The 17,739-nt window shown below is 40.8% G+C and overlaps 1 protein-coding gene across 1 annotated transcript in view; it reads right to left on the bottom strand.

The window, feature by feature from the left end:
- LGR4 (leucine rich repeat containing G protein-coupled receptor 4) overlaps positions 1 to 15,475 on the bottom strand; it is a 100,354-nt gene extending 84,879 nt beyond the window's left edge. Inside the window, exon 1 of the mRNA XM_056526690.1 lies at positions 15,088 to 15,475. Within this exon, the coding sequence (XP_056382665.1) occupies positions 15,088 to 15,296 (209 nt within the window). The 5' untranslated portion in view covers positions 15,297 to 15,475. The remainder of the gene's footprint in view (positions 1 to 15,087) is intronic.
- Positions 15,476 to 17,739: the final 2,264 nt, after the last annotated feature.

Here is a 17,739-nt window from a genome sequence, read left to right as displayed (position 1 = left end):
ACTGAGAAAGCGCTGATTTAGGCAACAGATGGGACGCCAATAAACCAAAATCCATTCCAGTTACACTCTGAGGATATGTTAACATGGCAGAATTTCCGATTAAATTTACCTGATATATATAGAGATATATATATATATATAGATAGATAGATAGATAGATAGATAGATTTTTTTTTTTTTTTTTACAGTGGAATATATCTGAGGCATATGTTAGGGAACACCCATGATGTGCAGCCAAAACACAATGGGGGAATTTATCATAAACTGCGCTAGCATGGTGGAACTGCGCAAATGTCAGGCAGCTTGTTCCTATTAAAGTGAATATGCCATCCTACAATGCCAGAGACAGGAGTTTTCTAGAAAACACACTTTTTAATCTTCTTCTGTTTTTGCAACAGTTTTTTGATAAAAAAAAACCAAAAAAAATAAACACGATTCCTCAAAACCTGACTAAACTGTATCAAAACGTGTGTACAAAGTCTTATCTGTATACGGTTGAAAACCGTATATGGTTTGAGAAATTATGTCCGGTTGCATACTTTTTTTTTAAACCGTATCCAAAAACTGTATAGAAAAATCGTGGTGTGAACCCTCCCTTATCAAGTCATGCAAAACTAACACCCCCCTACCACTGCTGCAGGCATCAAACTGGACATTTGGCATCTAAGTTGAAGCCCTCTCCATCCTTTCCAAGAAGGGAGGTGCCAAATGGCCGCCCATAAAACGGACCGGTCACGTCTAGAGACCAAAGAATCAAATGCGGCTGGGAGCAATGGAAGGGAAACGACAAAACCATTTGAAGAATTGAATCTAATCCGTGCCAGAAAGGTCTAACACCTGGGTGGCAAGTCTGCCTCTGGCATAGTAGCGGTTGCATAAACTTCTGCATGGCATCTTGCACCCCATTGTTTGACTTCTATTACAAAACACAACAGGTGACGCAAGATCAGTCATTTACACACAATTGTAAACTTGCACCTTTGTGTGAGGAGAACCAGGTCTTACAATGAATTTGTCTAGAGTTGTATAGCTGGGGCTCACAGAACACCAAATAATAAATACTTTATAATAAATACTGAAAATAAAAATAAAGTATTATTATTATTATCGATTTACATAAAATATTGATCCATGGAATTCAATAGGTTCCAGATTATCAAATATTCTGGATCCTAAAACAGAAAATAAAAGCTACACGCCACATTATAGCAGACAACCACAAACGGGTTAAAGGGGTACTACAGTGAAAACCTTTTTTTTTTTTTAAATCAACTGGTGCCAGAAAGTTAAACAGATTTGTAAATTACTTCTATTAAAATATCTTAATCCTTCCTGTACTTATTAGCTGCTGAATACTACAGAGGAAATTATTTTCTTTTTGGAACACAGAGCTCTCTGCTGACACTGTGCTCTCTGCTGACATCTCTGTCCATTTTAGGAACTGTCCAGAGTAGGAGAAAATCCCCATAGCAAACATATGCTGCTCTGGACAGTTCCTAAAATGGACAGAGATGTCAGCAGAGAGCACGGTGCTCGTGAGGTCAGCAGAGAGCTCTGTGTTTCAAAAAGAAAAGAATTTCTGCTGTAGTATTCAGCAGCTAATAAGTACTGGAAGGAGTAAGATTTTTTTAATAGAAGTAATTTACAAATCTGTTTAACTTTCTGGCATCAGTTGATTAAAAAAAAAAATAATAAGTTTTCCACCGGAGTACCCCTTTAATACAAGATAGCAAGATTCTGATCGGTAGGGTCTTCGAACTGCTCGGACCCCAACTGATCATAAGAACTAGTGTCCCTTAACCCCCCATATGAATTTAGCAGTGACGCATGCATGCTGCCCCTTGTCTATAGGACTGACAGAGATAGTCAAATATAGCACCAGGCTATCTTCTACAGTCCTGTAAGTGAAAGGAGTAGTAGCACACATGCTCGACCGCCATTCCATTTACACAGGGGATAAGGACCCCCTAGCTCTAATGATTACAGGGAGTCCCAGTGTTCAGATACTTATTACCCATCCAAATTGTCTGTTACCCCGCTCTCCCATACACAGATAACAGGGGGAAAAAATGGCTGAAATGACTTCTATTAAAATTGGCAGACAATGGAGGTAGGACTTCTATATAATGGGCATTTTATGTGGATTTTAGGGGAGGAGGGAATCTCTCCTCCAATTCCTAGAAAGCCCAGCTGAATACATGAGCCTTTTGTAGCGGGATCCCAGCATTTACCTTCTTCGTAACTTACGACTAAAGACAAAAACCACAGGAAAAATAAAAGAAAGAAAGATGAAAGCAAGAGACTAAATAACCAAGTTCGTTCAGTCTCCCGGTGCACATTGATGTCAATCGGCATTTTCAGATATTCCCAGTGTCCCGACTTGTTGCTTCTTGCTTGTTTACCTTGAAATTCCTCAACCAAGTCTGAGAAATGGCCAAGATATACAGTGTTCAGTAGGACACACCGGCACTTACATAAGGTCTCCCTGCATCGGCCTTTTGTTGCTGAGGCTTTTAGAAAAGCCACAAAATCCCAGGTGCTAAAGCCATCGCCATTGTAAGAAAAGTGCAGGATAAACTAACCAGCCAATAGGAGGAATCAATATGGCAGGTCACGAGAATTTAGATAACAAAAAACATACCGAGCTTAAGCCAAGACCACACAAGGTAAAGAGTACGAACAAACCCAAAGTAAAGGAACTGTACAAGGTTTTACAGGAGACGTGATAAGTACCTGATCAGTAGGGACAACTGCTGGAACCCCACCGTTCACAAGAATAGGGGTACTGTAACAGAGGTCAGGGGGTGCCAACTATCACACTTCTAACCTATCCAAAAGGGCTTTTGTAGAAATAGCAGCTCCCCATGAATACATAGGACTTAATCATACACAATGGGGAAGATTTATCAAAACCTGTGCAGAGGAAAAGCTGACAAGTCGCCCATAGCAACCAATCAGATTGCTTCTTTCATTTTTAAAAAGACCTCTAAATAATTAAAGCAGCACTCTGATTGGTTGCTATAGGCAACTGGAGAACATTTCCTCTGCAAAGGTTTATATAAAGCGCCCTCTATTAGGCTAGGTTTATATATGTCCGGCATACGTAATCCCAGCCTAAGGGTACGTTCACATGCGCAGATTTTTTAGTGGGTTTTCCGCTGCACATTTGAAAGTGGGCGGGCTCTTCTCGGCTGTCCGTAGAAGATTTTCCGCGGCGGAATGTACACTGCGGAAAATCCGCCACAAGCCCCATTGAAGTCAGTAGGGACTGTGGCGGATTTTCCGCAGCAAAAAATTCCGCCGTGGAAAATCTGCTGCGGACAGCCGAGAAGAGCCCGCCCACTTTCAAATGTGCAGCGGAAAACCCACTAAAAAATCTGAACGTACCCTAAATCACTACGCAACGTCAGTTGTGTAGCATCCGGCATCCATTATCTCTGAATGCCAAACAGGGGAACGCCAGCAGTTCCTAAAATGGACAGAGGTGTCAGCAGAGAGCACTGTGGTCAGACAGAAAGGAAATTCAAAAAGAAAAACTTCCTATGAAGCATAAAGCAGCTGATAAGTAATGAAAGGATTAAGATTTTTAAAAATAAGTAATTTACAAATCTGTTTAACTTTCTGGCACCAGTTAAAAAAAAAAAAAAATAATAATAATTATATATAATGTTTTCCAGGGGTGTACTCCTTTAATGGAACTGAGCTGCAATACATCACACAGCCTGACGACAGAGGTGGTGCTGTTTCTTGGATGAAATTAGCTCTGTTTTTCTATCCCTGGATAACCTCTTTAAGAGAACGTTTACACAACATATTTTAGACTAGATATGGAAATATCACGGGCGAGGCACCTGTGGATTTGGTAATAACTGCTCACTCCGGCTTTCACTGTTCAAAATACAATGAGAATTGTGACTGTCTTTCAGGAATCAACAATTTCTTAGAAAACAACAGTCCTCGACAAGATGGCGGACGGTACTGTAAATCATTAAAGGGGTACTCCGCTGCTCTGTTACGAATACTGGAGCCCATGACATGACCCCTCCCATAGACTTGCATTGAGGGGGCGGGGATATGGAGTCACGAGCTCCCGCTGCGGCTCCAGCGTTCAGAACAGTTTGTTCCAAACACTGAGCAGCGGAGTACCCCTTTAAGGATAGTCCAAGGGAGATGAATCAACTACAGAACAAGGATTCCGGTCACCAATTTTGGGATTATAGTGGGATGCCATGTTGGTGACTCCATATTTTAGTCAAATCAAACAAAGATTATACCAAAACAACTACGATTTTGATGCAGTTTCTAGCCATTAAACCAGTGTTTCCTAACCAGGGTGTCTCCAGCTGCTGCAAAACTACAACTCCCAGCATGCCCGGACAGCCTTTGGCTGTCCGGGCATGCTGAGAGATGTAGGTTTGCAACAGCTGGAGGCACTGTGATTGGGAAACACTGCATTAGACACAAAAGTACAAGCCGCCAATAACCGAGCCAGGTGACTTTCTACCCAATTACAGAGTCCATGGAGCCATCTTTTGTGCAGCTAAATCCATAGCTTCATTAAAAAATCATAAAAATTGCAACATAAATTTAGGTTTCTATGTAATAGAGTCTGAGCTTACTGCGCTGCATAGACCCGATGTACATGAAAAGAGCAAAAACCACAGGATAATGATGACGGCAGCTAGTACTGGAGAGCAAAGGGATAAAATAATCCTGCCAAACTGGTGACCTGCATCACATCTGGAGCATGGAACAAAAACTCATACGGATTTCATTTATAAGGTGGGGTATAGAAGACAGCTGACCATGACGGCTCAATACCGAAGCTTTCTCCAAGGATCTTGTATATAGTGCAGATAAGAGCTTCCAGCGATAACGTTTTCCCTCACTCAAGGTCAGTATTTCATACACTCCATCTACAAACCATTCCTTTAAAAGGGGTTATCCAGGGAAAATGTTTCATATATCAACTGGCTCCAGAAAGTTAAACAGATTTGTAAATTACTTCTATTAAAAAATCTCAATCCTTTCAGTACTTATGAGCTTCTGAAGTTGAGTTGTTCTTTTCTGTCTAAGTGTTCTCTGATGACACATGTCTCGGGAACCGCCCAGTGTAGAAGCAAATCTCCATAGCAAACCTCTTCTACTCTGTGCAGGTCCCGAGACAAGCAGAGATGTCAGCAGAGAGCACTGTTGCCAGACAGAATAGAACAACTCAGCTTCAGCAGCTGATAATTATTGAAAGGATTAAGATTGTTTAATAGAAGTAATTTACAAATCTGTTTATCTTTCTGGAGCCAGTTTATTTATATATATATATATATATTTATTTAAAAAAAAAAAAAGTTTTTTCCTGGAATACCCCTTTAACTAGGAGCTTCTCCGGTCATAATAAGACAACTGAAGAATTGACACTTTAGGGTGCGTTCACACGCTATTTGTTTTTGCGGGATTTCCGATGCGTATTTGAAAGTGGGCGGGCTCTTCTCGGCAGTCCGTAGCAGATTTTCCGTGGCGGAGTTTACACTGCGGCGGATTTTCCGCCGCAGTCCCTACTGACTTCAATGGGGCTTGCGGTGGATTTTCCGCAGCGTAAATTCCTCTGTGGAAAAACTGCCGCGGACAGCCGAGAAGAGCCCGCCCCCTTTCAAATACGTGGTGTAAAAGCCGCAAAAACAAATAGTGTGTGAACGCACCCTTAAACGGGTACCCCGGTGGAAAACCAATCAATCAACTGATGCCAGAAAGTTAAGCAGATTTGTAGATTACTTCTATTTAAAATCTTAATCCTTCAAGTATTTATCAGCTGCTGTTTACTACAGAGTTCTTTTCTTTTAGAAATTTCCTTTCCGGCTGACCACAGTGCTCTCTGCTGACACCTCTGTCCCTGTGAGAAAGGCTGTCCAGGAATGCTGGGAGTTGTAGTTTTGCAACAGCTGGAGGCACCCTGGTTGGGAAACACTGGTCTAGAGCAAGAGAAATTCTTTGTAACCACTGTTCTTTCTGGCCAAGGAATGAGAGAACCTTAAAGATGCCCCCCTCCCCCCCATTAACTCACACCCCAATATGATGTAGTGGGTATTTCTTTTATTACAAGTAACAGTCAATAAACAAATGATTCTTTATACCACATTTGTCCTTACGTTAGTAACAACTATACTTGGCAGATATCTAGACCAGTGTTTCCCATCCAGGGTGCCTCCAGCTGTTGCAAAACTACAACTCCCAGAATGCCTGAACAGCCAAAGGGCATAAAAATGCAGCATTACGTTGATACAATTCCTCACTAGAGAATCTGCTGTAATAAAACTCTCTGAACCCCATATAGTTCAGTTGGGGACACCATGCACCATCTATAGAACTGGGGACAGCAGTAGCTATGGTGGAATTGTAAGTGACAACCGAATATATTAAAGGGGTATTCCAGGAAAACACTTTTATATATCAACTAGCTCCAGAAAGTTAAACAGATTTGTAAATTACTTCTATTAAAACATCTTAATCCTTTCAGTACTTATGAGCTTCTGAAGTTAAGGTTGTTCTTTTCTGTCTAAATCATCTCTGATGACACCTGTCTCGGGAACCGCCCAGTTTAGAAGCAAATCCCCATAGCAAACCTCTTCTAAACTGGGCGTTTCCAGAGACGTGTCATCAGAGAGGATTTAGACAGAAAAGAACAAACTTAACTTCAGAAGCTCATAAGTACTGAAAGGATTAAGATGTTTTAATAGAAGTAATTTACAAATCATCTGTTTAACTTTCTGGAGCCAGTTGATATAGAGATAGAGATGGAGATATATATATATATATATCTAAATAAATAAAAGTTTTTTCCTTTACATACCCCTTTAAGGGTTGTGCATATATTACCTAAATTTAGGGAAATGTTTGTAGGTGCGCGTCTACAGTACTGGAGGAACTGAACTGACACAGGAGATAGAAGTGCCTGGAGAAAGTGTCATGGTAATAAATTGCTTGTCAAATTAGACTCCTTCACAGACCCCCCTGTAGCTCAACAGTTGTGGAACGATATTTCCCTAGACCTTATTCTACTGCAGTGTTTCCCAATCAAGGTGCCTCCAGCTGTTGCAAAACGACAACTCACAGCATGCCCGGACAGCCGTTGGCTGTCCGAGCATGCTGGGAGTGGTCGTTTTGCAACAGCTGGAGGCACCCTGATTGGGAAACATTGTTGTACTGACTGAACAGGCAGAAGTCTGCGTTCACACCTGGATCTATACCGGTTTTCTGTCCCAGCATAGCATCAGAATGCTACAGGAAGAATGGCGCTAAATAATGTCAAATACGATGGAATCTGCAACGGAGGCTCTGAACAGATGTGAGCTGATCCTTAGACTGTCTGATCTACAGAACTTAAAGGGGTACTCCAGTGGAAAGCTTCTTTTTTTTTTATGAACTGGTGCCAGAAAGTTAAACAGATTTGTAAATTACTTCTATATAGAAATCTTAATCCTTCCAGTACTTATTAGCAGCTGTATGCTACAGAGGAAATTCTATTCTTTTTGAATTTCATTTTTGTCTTGTCCACAGTGCTCTCTGCCGACACCCTGTCCGTGTCAGGAACTGTCCAGAGCAACATAGGTTTGCTGTGGGGATTTTCTCCTGCTCTGAACAGTTCCTGATATGGGCATCAGGTGTCAGCAGAGAGCACTGTGGACAGGACAAAAAAACACATTTAAAAGGGGTACTCCACTTAAATTTAAAACAGATTTGTAAATGACTTCTATTAAAAAATCTTAATTCTTCCAGTACTTAGCTGCTGTATGATCCACAGGAAGGTTTTTTTTTCATTTTGAATTTCCTTTCTGTCTGACCACAGTGCTCTCTGCTGACACCTCTGTCCATTTTATGAACTGTCCAAAGTAGTAACAAATCCCCATAGAAAACCTCTCCTGCTCTGGACAGTTCCTGTTATGGACAGAGGAGTCAGCAGAGAGCACTGTGGTCAGACAGAAAGAAAATTTAAAATGAAAAGAACTTCCTGTGGATCATACAGCAGCTGATAAGTACTGGAAGGATTTACAAATCTGTTTAACTTTCTGGCACCAGTTTACTTAAAGGGGTATTCCAGGGAAAAAAAATTTTTTTATATCAACTGGCTCCAGAAAGAAACAGATTTGTAAATTACTTCTATTAAAAAATCTTAATCCTTTCAATAATTATCAGCTGCTGAAGTTGAGTTGTGGTTTTCTGTCTGGCAACAGTGCTCTCTGTTGACATCTCTGCTTGTCTCAAGAACTGCACAGAGTAGAAGTGGTTTGCTATGGGGATTTGCTTCTAAACTGGGCAGTTCCCGAGACAGGTGTCAGAGAGCACTTAGAAAAGAACAACTCAACTTCAGAAGCTCATAAGTACTGAAAGGATTACGATTTTTTAATAGAAGTAATTTACAAATCTGTTTAACTTTCTGGAGCCAGTTGAGAGAATAAAAAAAAAAAAAAATATATATATATATATATATAAATAATATATATATATATATATATATAATTTTTTTTTTTTATTCTTTCAACTGGCTTTATTCTTTCAACTGGCTCGTAATATAATGTGTTAATGTGTGCAAAGTCCTTTGTATATATATATATATATATATATATATATATATATATATATATATATATAAAAATAAGTGTCCGGAGTACTCCTTAAAAAGAGGGTGATACATACCAGTCGCAAAATAGTCTGGCCTAAACCTATTCTCCCAATTCCCCATAGCAGTGTTTCAAAACTACAACTCCCAGCATGCCCGGACAGTCAAAGGCTGTCCGGGCATGCTGGGGGTTGTAGTTTTGCAACAGCTGGAGGCACCCTGGTTGGGAAACACTGTCCCATAGGTATGCATGCTTAGGGAAGATGCATGCCAAAATGCAACATCTGCTTTTAAAGGGACAAACCGGAGGCCACCTTTAGACACTAGATTAGTGGTCTCTAAATTGTCTACCTCCAGATATTGCAAAACTACAATCCCCAGCATGCTTGGACAACCAATTTTTTATTTTTTATTTTTAAATCAACTGGTGCCAGAAAGTTAAACAGATTTGTAAATCACTTCAATTAAAAAAAGCACAATCCTTCCAGTACCTTTTAGGGGCTGTATATACGAAAGAGAAATCCAAAAGAGAAATGCATTTCCTCTGATGTCATGCCCACAGTGCTCTCTGCTGACCATTTTAGGAACTGTCCAGAGCAGGAGAAAATCCCCATAGCAAACATATGCTGCTCTGGACAGTTCCTAAAATGGACAGCAGAGAGCACTGTGGTCATGACATCAGAGGAAATGCATTTCTTTTTTGGATTTCTCATTAGTATACAGCCCCTAAAAAGTACTGGAAGGATTAAGATTTTTTAATAGAAGTAATTTAAAAATCTGTTTAACTGAGTACCCCTTTAAGCTGATTTTAGAGGGATACACCAACATTAGTCTGATACAGATAAAACCCACAGTAAGTATTTAAAAATCTACACTGCAGGTCAACTTTACCGCAGAAAATGGTGACAGTATGTGGATGCGATACAAGTATAATGTGAACAGGGCTTCACTTTTCCTTCATTCATTTTGACAAATTAGCTGCTAAAACAGATGAAACCTTTACATGCCTCTATATATGAGGAAATGGGACAAATTCCAAGAGTCAGGTAACCAATGCACGTTAAAGGGTTTTAGGTCATTTACGATCGACGTCTATAAAAGCTCTTTTTGCTGGGTCACTGGCCCCCGGAGCGGTCCAGCTGGCCTCTAAAATTCGACAGGATCTCATCCACTGGGGATCTACAGGACTAAAGTAGCCACCTGCACAGCTCAGCGAGCGGGTGGGAAGTGGGGTCACTGGGGGTAATTGCAGAAGGACTTCAACAATATTGTGTTCTAGAGAAAGCCTTGTCATGTCTCAATCTCTGCAGCCTGCTCTTAAAGGCACAGCTACAACCTACAACAGGGACGGTGCGCTGCCCTGTCCCACAAAAAATACCCATTAAATGTTAATGTTGGGTCAATATACTTAATGTCAAAAGCACAAAAAAATTGAGAGAAAAAAAATAAAGACAATTCACACTGTGAACCTGACATTCTGCAAATATCAAAACAAAAGTATATATAGGCGACACATTGTACATATGTCTGACTACAACTATTGCTACCTCCGGAACTACCACCCAGCTTTTCCAGATTTCTTGACTGCATGCCTGTGTATAGTTATAAAGGAACTGAGGCATGAGCGCATATCAATGACTAACAAGTTATGTGCTTAAAGGGGTTATCCAGGAAAAAACTTTTTTTTATATATCAACTGGCTCCAGAAACTTAAACAGATTTGTAAGTTACTTCTATTAAAAAAATGTTATCCTTTCAGTACTTATGAGCTTCTGAAGTTAAGGTTGTTCTTTTCTGTCCAAGTGCTCTCTGATGACACCTGTCTCGGGAACCGCCCAGTTAAGAAGAGGTTTGCTATGGGTATTTGCTTCTAAACTGGGCGGTTCCCGAGACACGTGTCATCAGAGAGCACTTAGAAAAGAACAACCTTAACTTCAGAAGCTCCTAAGTACTGAAAGGATTAAGATTTTTTAATAGAAGTAATTTACAAATCTGTTTAACTTTCTGGAGCCAGTTGATCTATAAAAACAATTTTTTTCCTGGATAACCCCCTTTAACACCCTGGTGAAGTTTTCCCCAACCAGTGTGCCTCCAGCTGTTGCAAAACTACAAAGGCTGTCTGGGAATGCAGGGAATTTTAGTTTTGCAACAGCTGGAGGCACACTGGTTGGGAAATACTGGTCTAGTAAGAAGTATTATGCCAAGCATATGGACTGTCATCTAACTCATGAACAAAACCAAAACAAACTAAACAAATAAAAAAAACGTCACATCTTAATGGTCTATTCACATGTACAGTATTCTGTGCAGATTTTATGCGCAGGATTTTTTGCTGCAGATTTCAATGTAAACTGAACACAGCTTGAAATCCTGCACAGAATACTGTACGTGTGAATAGACCATAAGGCTGCGTTTACACGGCCGTCTAGACCCGTCCCGTCGGACTTTAAAAAGTTATGTTATCCGTTTGTATCCGTTATTGTTCAGTTAATAAACCCCCCAAAAATATATATATTTTTTTCGTTCTGAGCATGCTCAGAAGTGAAAACGGACGCAAACAGACGACATTAAAGGGTCATCCGTTTTCCATAGACTTCGACGTAAAAATTTACTGTATCCATTTTTTTTTGACGGAAGAAAAATTACAGCATCTCTGCCGCCATAGAAACGGAAATGAGTGCAGACGGGTACAAACGGATCCCATTGACTACCCTTTCATTCAGTATCGGCCCGCCGCGCTGGAGGGAGCCTACTCTTTTACACGCCTGTGTCTCTTCATTCTCTCTGCTCCTACTTCTTCTTCCCCCCCTGTAAAGTACCTCTCTCCCTTTACCCTTCTCCCCCCCCCCCCCCCCTTTCCATTCACCCCTTGGATCTACCGGGGCCTCCATTGCAGAATGGATAGGTTCATTTGGTTACATTAGTACAGCGGTCTTCAAACTGTGGCCCTCCAGATGTTGCAAAACTACAACTCCCAGCATGGCCGGACAGCCAACGGCTGTCCGGGCATGCTGGGAATTGTAGTTTTGCAAAATCTGGAGGGCCACAGTTTGAAGACCACTGCATTAGTATATCAGTGTTCTGCTCAGTACGATACATTCAATCAGAAGTTAAAGGGATTATCCAGGAAAAATTTTTTTTTTTTTTTTATAAATCAACTGGCTCCAGAAAGTTAAACAGATTTGTAAATTAATTCTATAAAAAAAAAAATCTTCATCCTTTCAGCACTTATGAGCTTCTGAAGATGAGTTATTTTCTGTCTAAGTTCCCGGGCGGAATTCCGCAGTGTGAACTTTAACATTAGTGCGAACGGGTTTCCGCGAGACCCGTTCACACTGCGGAATTTCAGCGGCGGACATTTCCGCCGCTGAAAGTGTTCCGCGCAAAGAAAGAACATGCTCATTCTTTGCTCGGATTCCGCGAGCACTGCATAGCCGTCAATAGTGATGGCTCAGTGCCCCACGGCCCTAGCGCCGAAGCGTCTTCGGCGGCGGCCGCCAGGCGGAAGCTTCGCTCGCGGAATTCATCCGCGAGAATTCCGACGTGTGAACGCGCCCCAAGTGCTCTCTGATGACACGTGTCTCGGGAACCGCCCATTTTAGAAGCAAATCCCCATAGCAAACCTCTTCTACTCTGTGCAGTTCCCGAGACAAGCAGAGATGTCAGCAGAGAGCACTGTTGTCAGACAGAAAACAACAACTCAGCTTCAGCAGCTGATAATTATTGAAAGGATTAAGATTTTTTTTATAGAAGTAATTTACAAATCTGTTTAACTTTCTGGAGCCAGTTGATCTATAAAAAAATGAATTAAAAAAAAAAAAAAAAAGGTTTTTCCTGGAATACCCCTTTAATTGTGTTCCTTCTTCGATTCTTGTCTCCAATACCTTTACCTATGACATGTCATACGGTGCCCGTGCGCCCATTATGTTGCCTTACGTTAATAATCGCTTCGGTACTTTGTTTATTTTTTAAAATCTTCAATAAAAACTTTATTTTGAAGAAAAAATTAAAAAAATTAATTTAAAAAAATCCCATTGACCTAAATGGCATTTTTTTAAAAACAGTTTTTATATCCGTTTACAGCCTGCAAGAACGGAATCGAAAAGGGGATAAAGAAACGGGGACAGACGGCCGTGTGAACGCACTCTAAGAAAAGAGTCAAAAGAACGTAAACATTTTTAACCTATTCTGGAGTTTATACAACTAATATAATTGCCAATCTGTAGACTTATTTTTTGGTATCCAAGCCGGCCAAAAATATTTAGACTTTTACCAGCCTCTAAAAATGAATAAAAAATAAAGCAGAACCAAAAAGTAACTCAACAATCTGACACCCCCTCCTGTTCTACATTACTAGGGCCCCTCACCCATCTTCGAAGGTTTGGGGGGGGGGGGGGGGGGCGCGCCACACAGACACAAACAAGAACTTCACCAATTTGAAACATGACAATAAAACAATTCTGAATAATAAATAATACAATAAACAAAACAAATAAAATAATTAATAAATAAAACCCTGAATAATATTTTTTGGTTACTTGCTATTTATGGCGATTTCCTCCAACCAGGTAATACAAGTGTTATTTATTTTCATAACATGTTTACAATTTTAATATAAACAATTCAGAACTGTAACATCTGTATCACTGATCAAATCAAAATGTTCATTGACTATTACCAAATCAAATTTAAAGGGGTACTCCGGTGGAAAACTTTTTTTTTATTATTATTTCTTTTTTTTTTATTATCAACTGGTGCCATGAAGTTAAACATATTTGTAAATTACTTCTATTTAAAAATCTTAATCCTTCCAGTACTTAGCTGCTTACTACTACAGAAGAAATTATTTTCTTTTTGGAACACAGAGCTCTCTGCTGACATCACGGCCACAGTGCTCTCTGCGCTGACATCTCTGTCCAGAGTAGGAGAAAATCCCCATAGCAAACATATGCTGCTCTGGACAGTTCCTAAAATGGACAGAGATGTCAGCAGAGAGCACTGTGCTCGTGATGCCAGTAGAGAGCTCTGTGTTCCAAAAAGAAAACAATTTCCTCTGTAGTATACAGCAGCTAATAAGTACTGGAAGAATTAAGATTTTTTTTTTAATAGAAGTAATTTCCAAATGTTTAACTTTCTGGCACCAGTTGATTTAAAAAAAAATATATAAAATAAAAATAAGTTTTCCACCAGAGTACCCCTTAAACAAGTCAATGGGGATGTCAGGGCATGCTGGGAGTTGTAGTTTGCCACTGTCTGCTCTGAAGGTTAAAGACTACTGATATAGTATCCAGTGATAAACAATAGGTCGGATAAACATGGAAGGTTCTACAAGAATCAGCAGGTCAATGTCACTTGGAGGGTACAGTAGGTCAGTGGAGGTCCGGTAGATTAAAGTACCCCATGAGGCACAGCAGGAGTTGGGTTATAATCTGTCAAGACCTTCAATCTAGATCGGTGTTTCCCAACCAGGGTGCCTCCAGCTGTTGCAAAACTACAACTCCCAGCATGCTGGGAGTTGTAGTTTTGCAACAGCTGAAGGCACCCTTGTTGGGAAACACTGATCTAGAGCAAGAGAAATTCTTTGTAACCACTGTTCTTTCTGGCCAAGGAATGAGAAAACCTTAAAGATGCCCCCCTCCCCCCCATTAATTCACACCCCAATATGATGTAGTGGGTATTTCTTTTATTACAAGTAACAGTCAATAAACAAATGATTCTTTATACCACATTTGTCCTTACGTTAGTAACAACTATACTTGGCAGATATCTAGACCAGTGTTTCCCACCCAGGGTGCCTCCAAAGTCTGTCCGGGCATACTGGGAGTTGTAGTTTTGCAACAGCTGGAGGCACCCTGCTTGGGAAACACTGATCTAGAACTAAGCAGATCTATGGCAGACTGTGAGACCCCACAACTGAGATGATTGGGTTTTGCTAAAAAATAAGTCAGTGGAAAAGTTGAGCATAATGTGTGTAGGAAATATATATGTGTATTTATGATGTGTACAGGCTAGAACGGTAGGTTGTTGTATGCCAACTCCTGGGATGTACCAGTGTATGGCAGATGTCACCCAACTTTCCTATGCGCTGACCTTCAACAAGAATCTCTGGGAGTCCCTGCACCCACTGATTAGACCAGTGTTTCCCAACCAGGGTGCCTCCAGCTGGTGCAAAACTAGCCTTTGGCTGTCTGGGCATGCTGGGAGTTGTAGTTTTGCAACAGCTGGAGGCACCCTGGTTGGGAAACACTGGAGTAGACATTGACATCTGCCACAATCCTTCCAGACTATCTATATTGCGCGATATTTTGGAGGTCACCCCAATAGAAGAGAATGCCACCAGTTCTGCAGTTTCCTTCTACATCACAAAAGTTCTCCCAATCGCAGTATGGCACACTACATCTCCATCATACCGCAGCAGAACCGCATGGTGTGACCCCAGCACCAGTGTGCACCTATCCCTAACCTGCCGTACTTACAGCATGTTGGTGAAGACGCTCAGACCCTCCGGTACCGCGACCAGTCCTCTCCCGGAGCAATCCACTCCCCTCTCGGCGTTACAGCGGCACGGCACCGGGCAGGGGGGCGGCGAGGAGACCCCGCTGGGCCCACCTGAGGAAGGGGAGACCAGGAAGAGCAGCAGAAGGACGGCGCCCGGCGCCCACAGCCACCCGGGACGGCTCATCATCCTCCCCAGCAGAAGCCGCAGCCTCCGGTCCAGAACGGTGCGACAATAGCGCTGCCCCCGGAGCCCGCACTTCTCTCACAGGCGACCGCTCCAACAAACAACAGGCTCCGCCGCTGCTCCCGGGATCCACTACGAATACAATGTAACTGCTGCAGCCATTCCGCTCCCTCCTAGCGCCGCACGCAGCCCGATCCACATGCTAATGAGCCAAGGTGCATGGTAATGAGGCCGCCCGCTCTCATTGGCTGAGGCGCATTCATATGCAAATTACATCACAGGCACAACAGCCCGCCTTTTGATTGGCTTACAGGCAGGGGGCGGAGCCGCAGGACGACGGGGTGGCGGGCCGCTGAGGTCCTTGTCTGACTGGAATCGTAATGGTCAGTCCTTCGTGTCCCTCAGTGGTGAACGGGCACTACAGACATGGTGGAGACGACTGCCTGACCAGGGGGATGCTGGGAGCTCCTGCACCGCTCCAGAGCATGATAATAAGATGACAAAGAGGGACAGCACAGTACTATAATAACATTTATGTGAAAGAGGGACAGCACAGTACTATAATAACATTTATGTGAAAGAGGGACAGCACAATACAAGAATAACATTTATGTGAAAGAGGGACAGCACAATACTAGAATAACATTTATGTGAAAGAGGGACAGCACAATACTAGAATAACATTTATATGAAAGAGGGACAGCACAGTACTATAATAACATTTATGTGAAAGAGGGACAGCACAATACTAGAATAACATTTATATGAAAGAGGGACAGTACAGTACTATAATAACATTTATGTGAAAGAGGGACAGCACAGTACTATAATAACATTTATGTGAAAGAGGGACAGCACAATACTATAATAACATTTATGTGAAAGAGGGACAGCACAGTACTAGAATAACATTTATGTGAAAGAGGGAAAGCCCAATACTAGAATAACATTTATGTGAAAGAGGGACAGCACAGTACTATAATAACATATATATGAAAGAGGGACAGCACAATACTAGAATAACATTTATGTGAAAGAGGGACAGCACAATACTAGAATAACATTTATATGAAAGAGGGACAGCACAATACTAGAATAACATTTATGTGAAAGAGGGACAGCACAGTACTATAATAACATTTATGTGAAAGAGGGAAAGCCCAATACTAGAATAACATTTATGTGAAAGAGGGACAGCACAGTACTATAATAACATATATATGAAAGAGGGACAGCACAATACTAGAATAACATTTATGTGAAAGAGGGACAGCACAATACTAGAATAACATTTATATGAAAGAGGGACAGCACAATACTAGAATAACATTTATGTGAAAGAGGGACAGCACAGTACTAGAATAACATTTATGTGAAAGAGGGACAGTACAATACTAGAATAACATTTATGTGAAAGAGGGACAGTACAATACTAGAATAACATTTATGTGAAAGAGGGACAGCACAATACTAGAATAACATTTATATGAAAGAGGGACAGTACAATACTAGAATAACATTTATATGAAAGAGGGACAGCACAATACTAGAATAACATTTATATGAAAGAGGGACAGCACAGTACTATAATAACATTTATGTGAAAGAGGGAAAGCCCAATACTAGAATAACATTTATGTGAAAGAGGGACAGCACAGTACTATAATAACATATATATGAAAGAGGGACAGCACAATACTAGAATAACATTTATGTGAAAGAGGGACAGCACTATACTAGAATAACATTTATGTGAAAGAGGGACAGCACAGTACTAGAATAACATTTATGTGAAAGAGGGACAGTACAATACTAGAATAACATTTATGTGAAAGAGGGACAGTACAATACTAGAATAACATTTATATGAAAGAGGGACAGCACAATACTAGAATAACATTTATGTGAAAGAGGGACAGCACAATACTAGAATAACATTTATATGAAAGAGGGACAGCACAATACTAGAATAACATTTATGTGAAAGAGGGACAGCACAGTACTAGAATAACATTTATGTGAAAGAGGGACAGTACAATACTAGAATAACATTTATGTGAAAGAGGGACAGTACAATACTAGAATAACATTTATGTGAAAGAGGGACAGCACGATACTAGAATAACATTTATATGAAAGAGGGACAGCACGATACTAGAATAACATTTATATGAAAGAGGGACAGCACAATACTAGAATAATATATGTTAAATAACAAAGAGGGATGGACCAATACTATAATAATAATAATATATGTAAAATAACAAAGAGGGATGGACCAATACTATAATAATAATGTGAATTTGGGTAGAAAAACTAACAGGTTGTTAGTATACATTTTTGATCAAAAAGTACAAGCCCACTCGCCACGTCAAGGCCACCTATTCAGAGTGGGTCCCTAACGTCCCTAGCATAAAATGGCGTAGCACTGGGCGGCGACCACCAC

Source organism: Hyla sarda, chromosome 6 (genome assembly GCF_029499605.1).
Source record: "Hyla sarda isolate aHylSar1 chromosome 6, aHylSar1.hap1, whole genome shotgun sequence".
Taxonomy (NCBI): Eukaryota; Metazoa; Chordata; class Amphibia; order Anura; family Hylidae; genus Hyla; species Hyla sarda.
The sequence above is the reverse complement of the archived record's forward strand: the minus strand, read 5'-3'. Positions and strand labels throughout refer to the sequence as shown.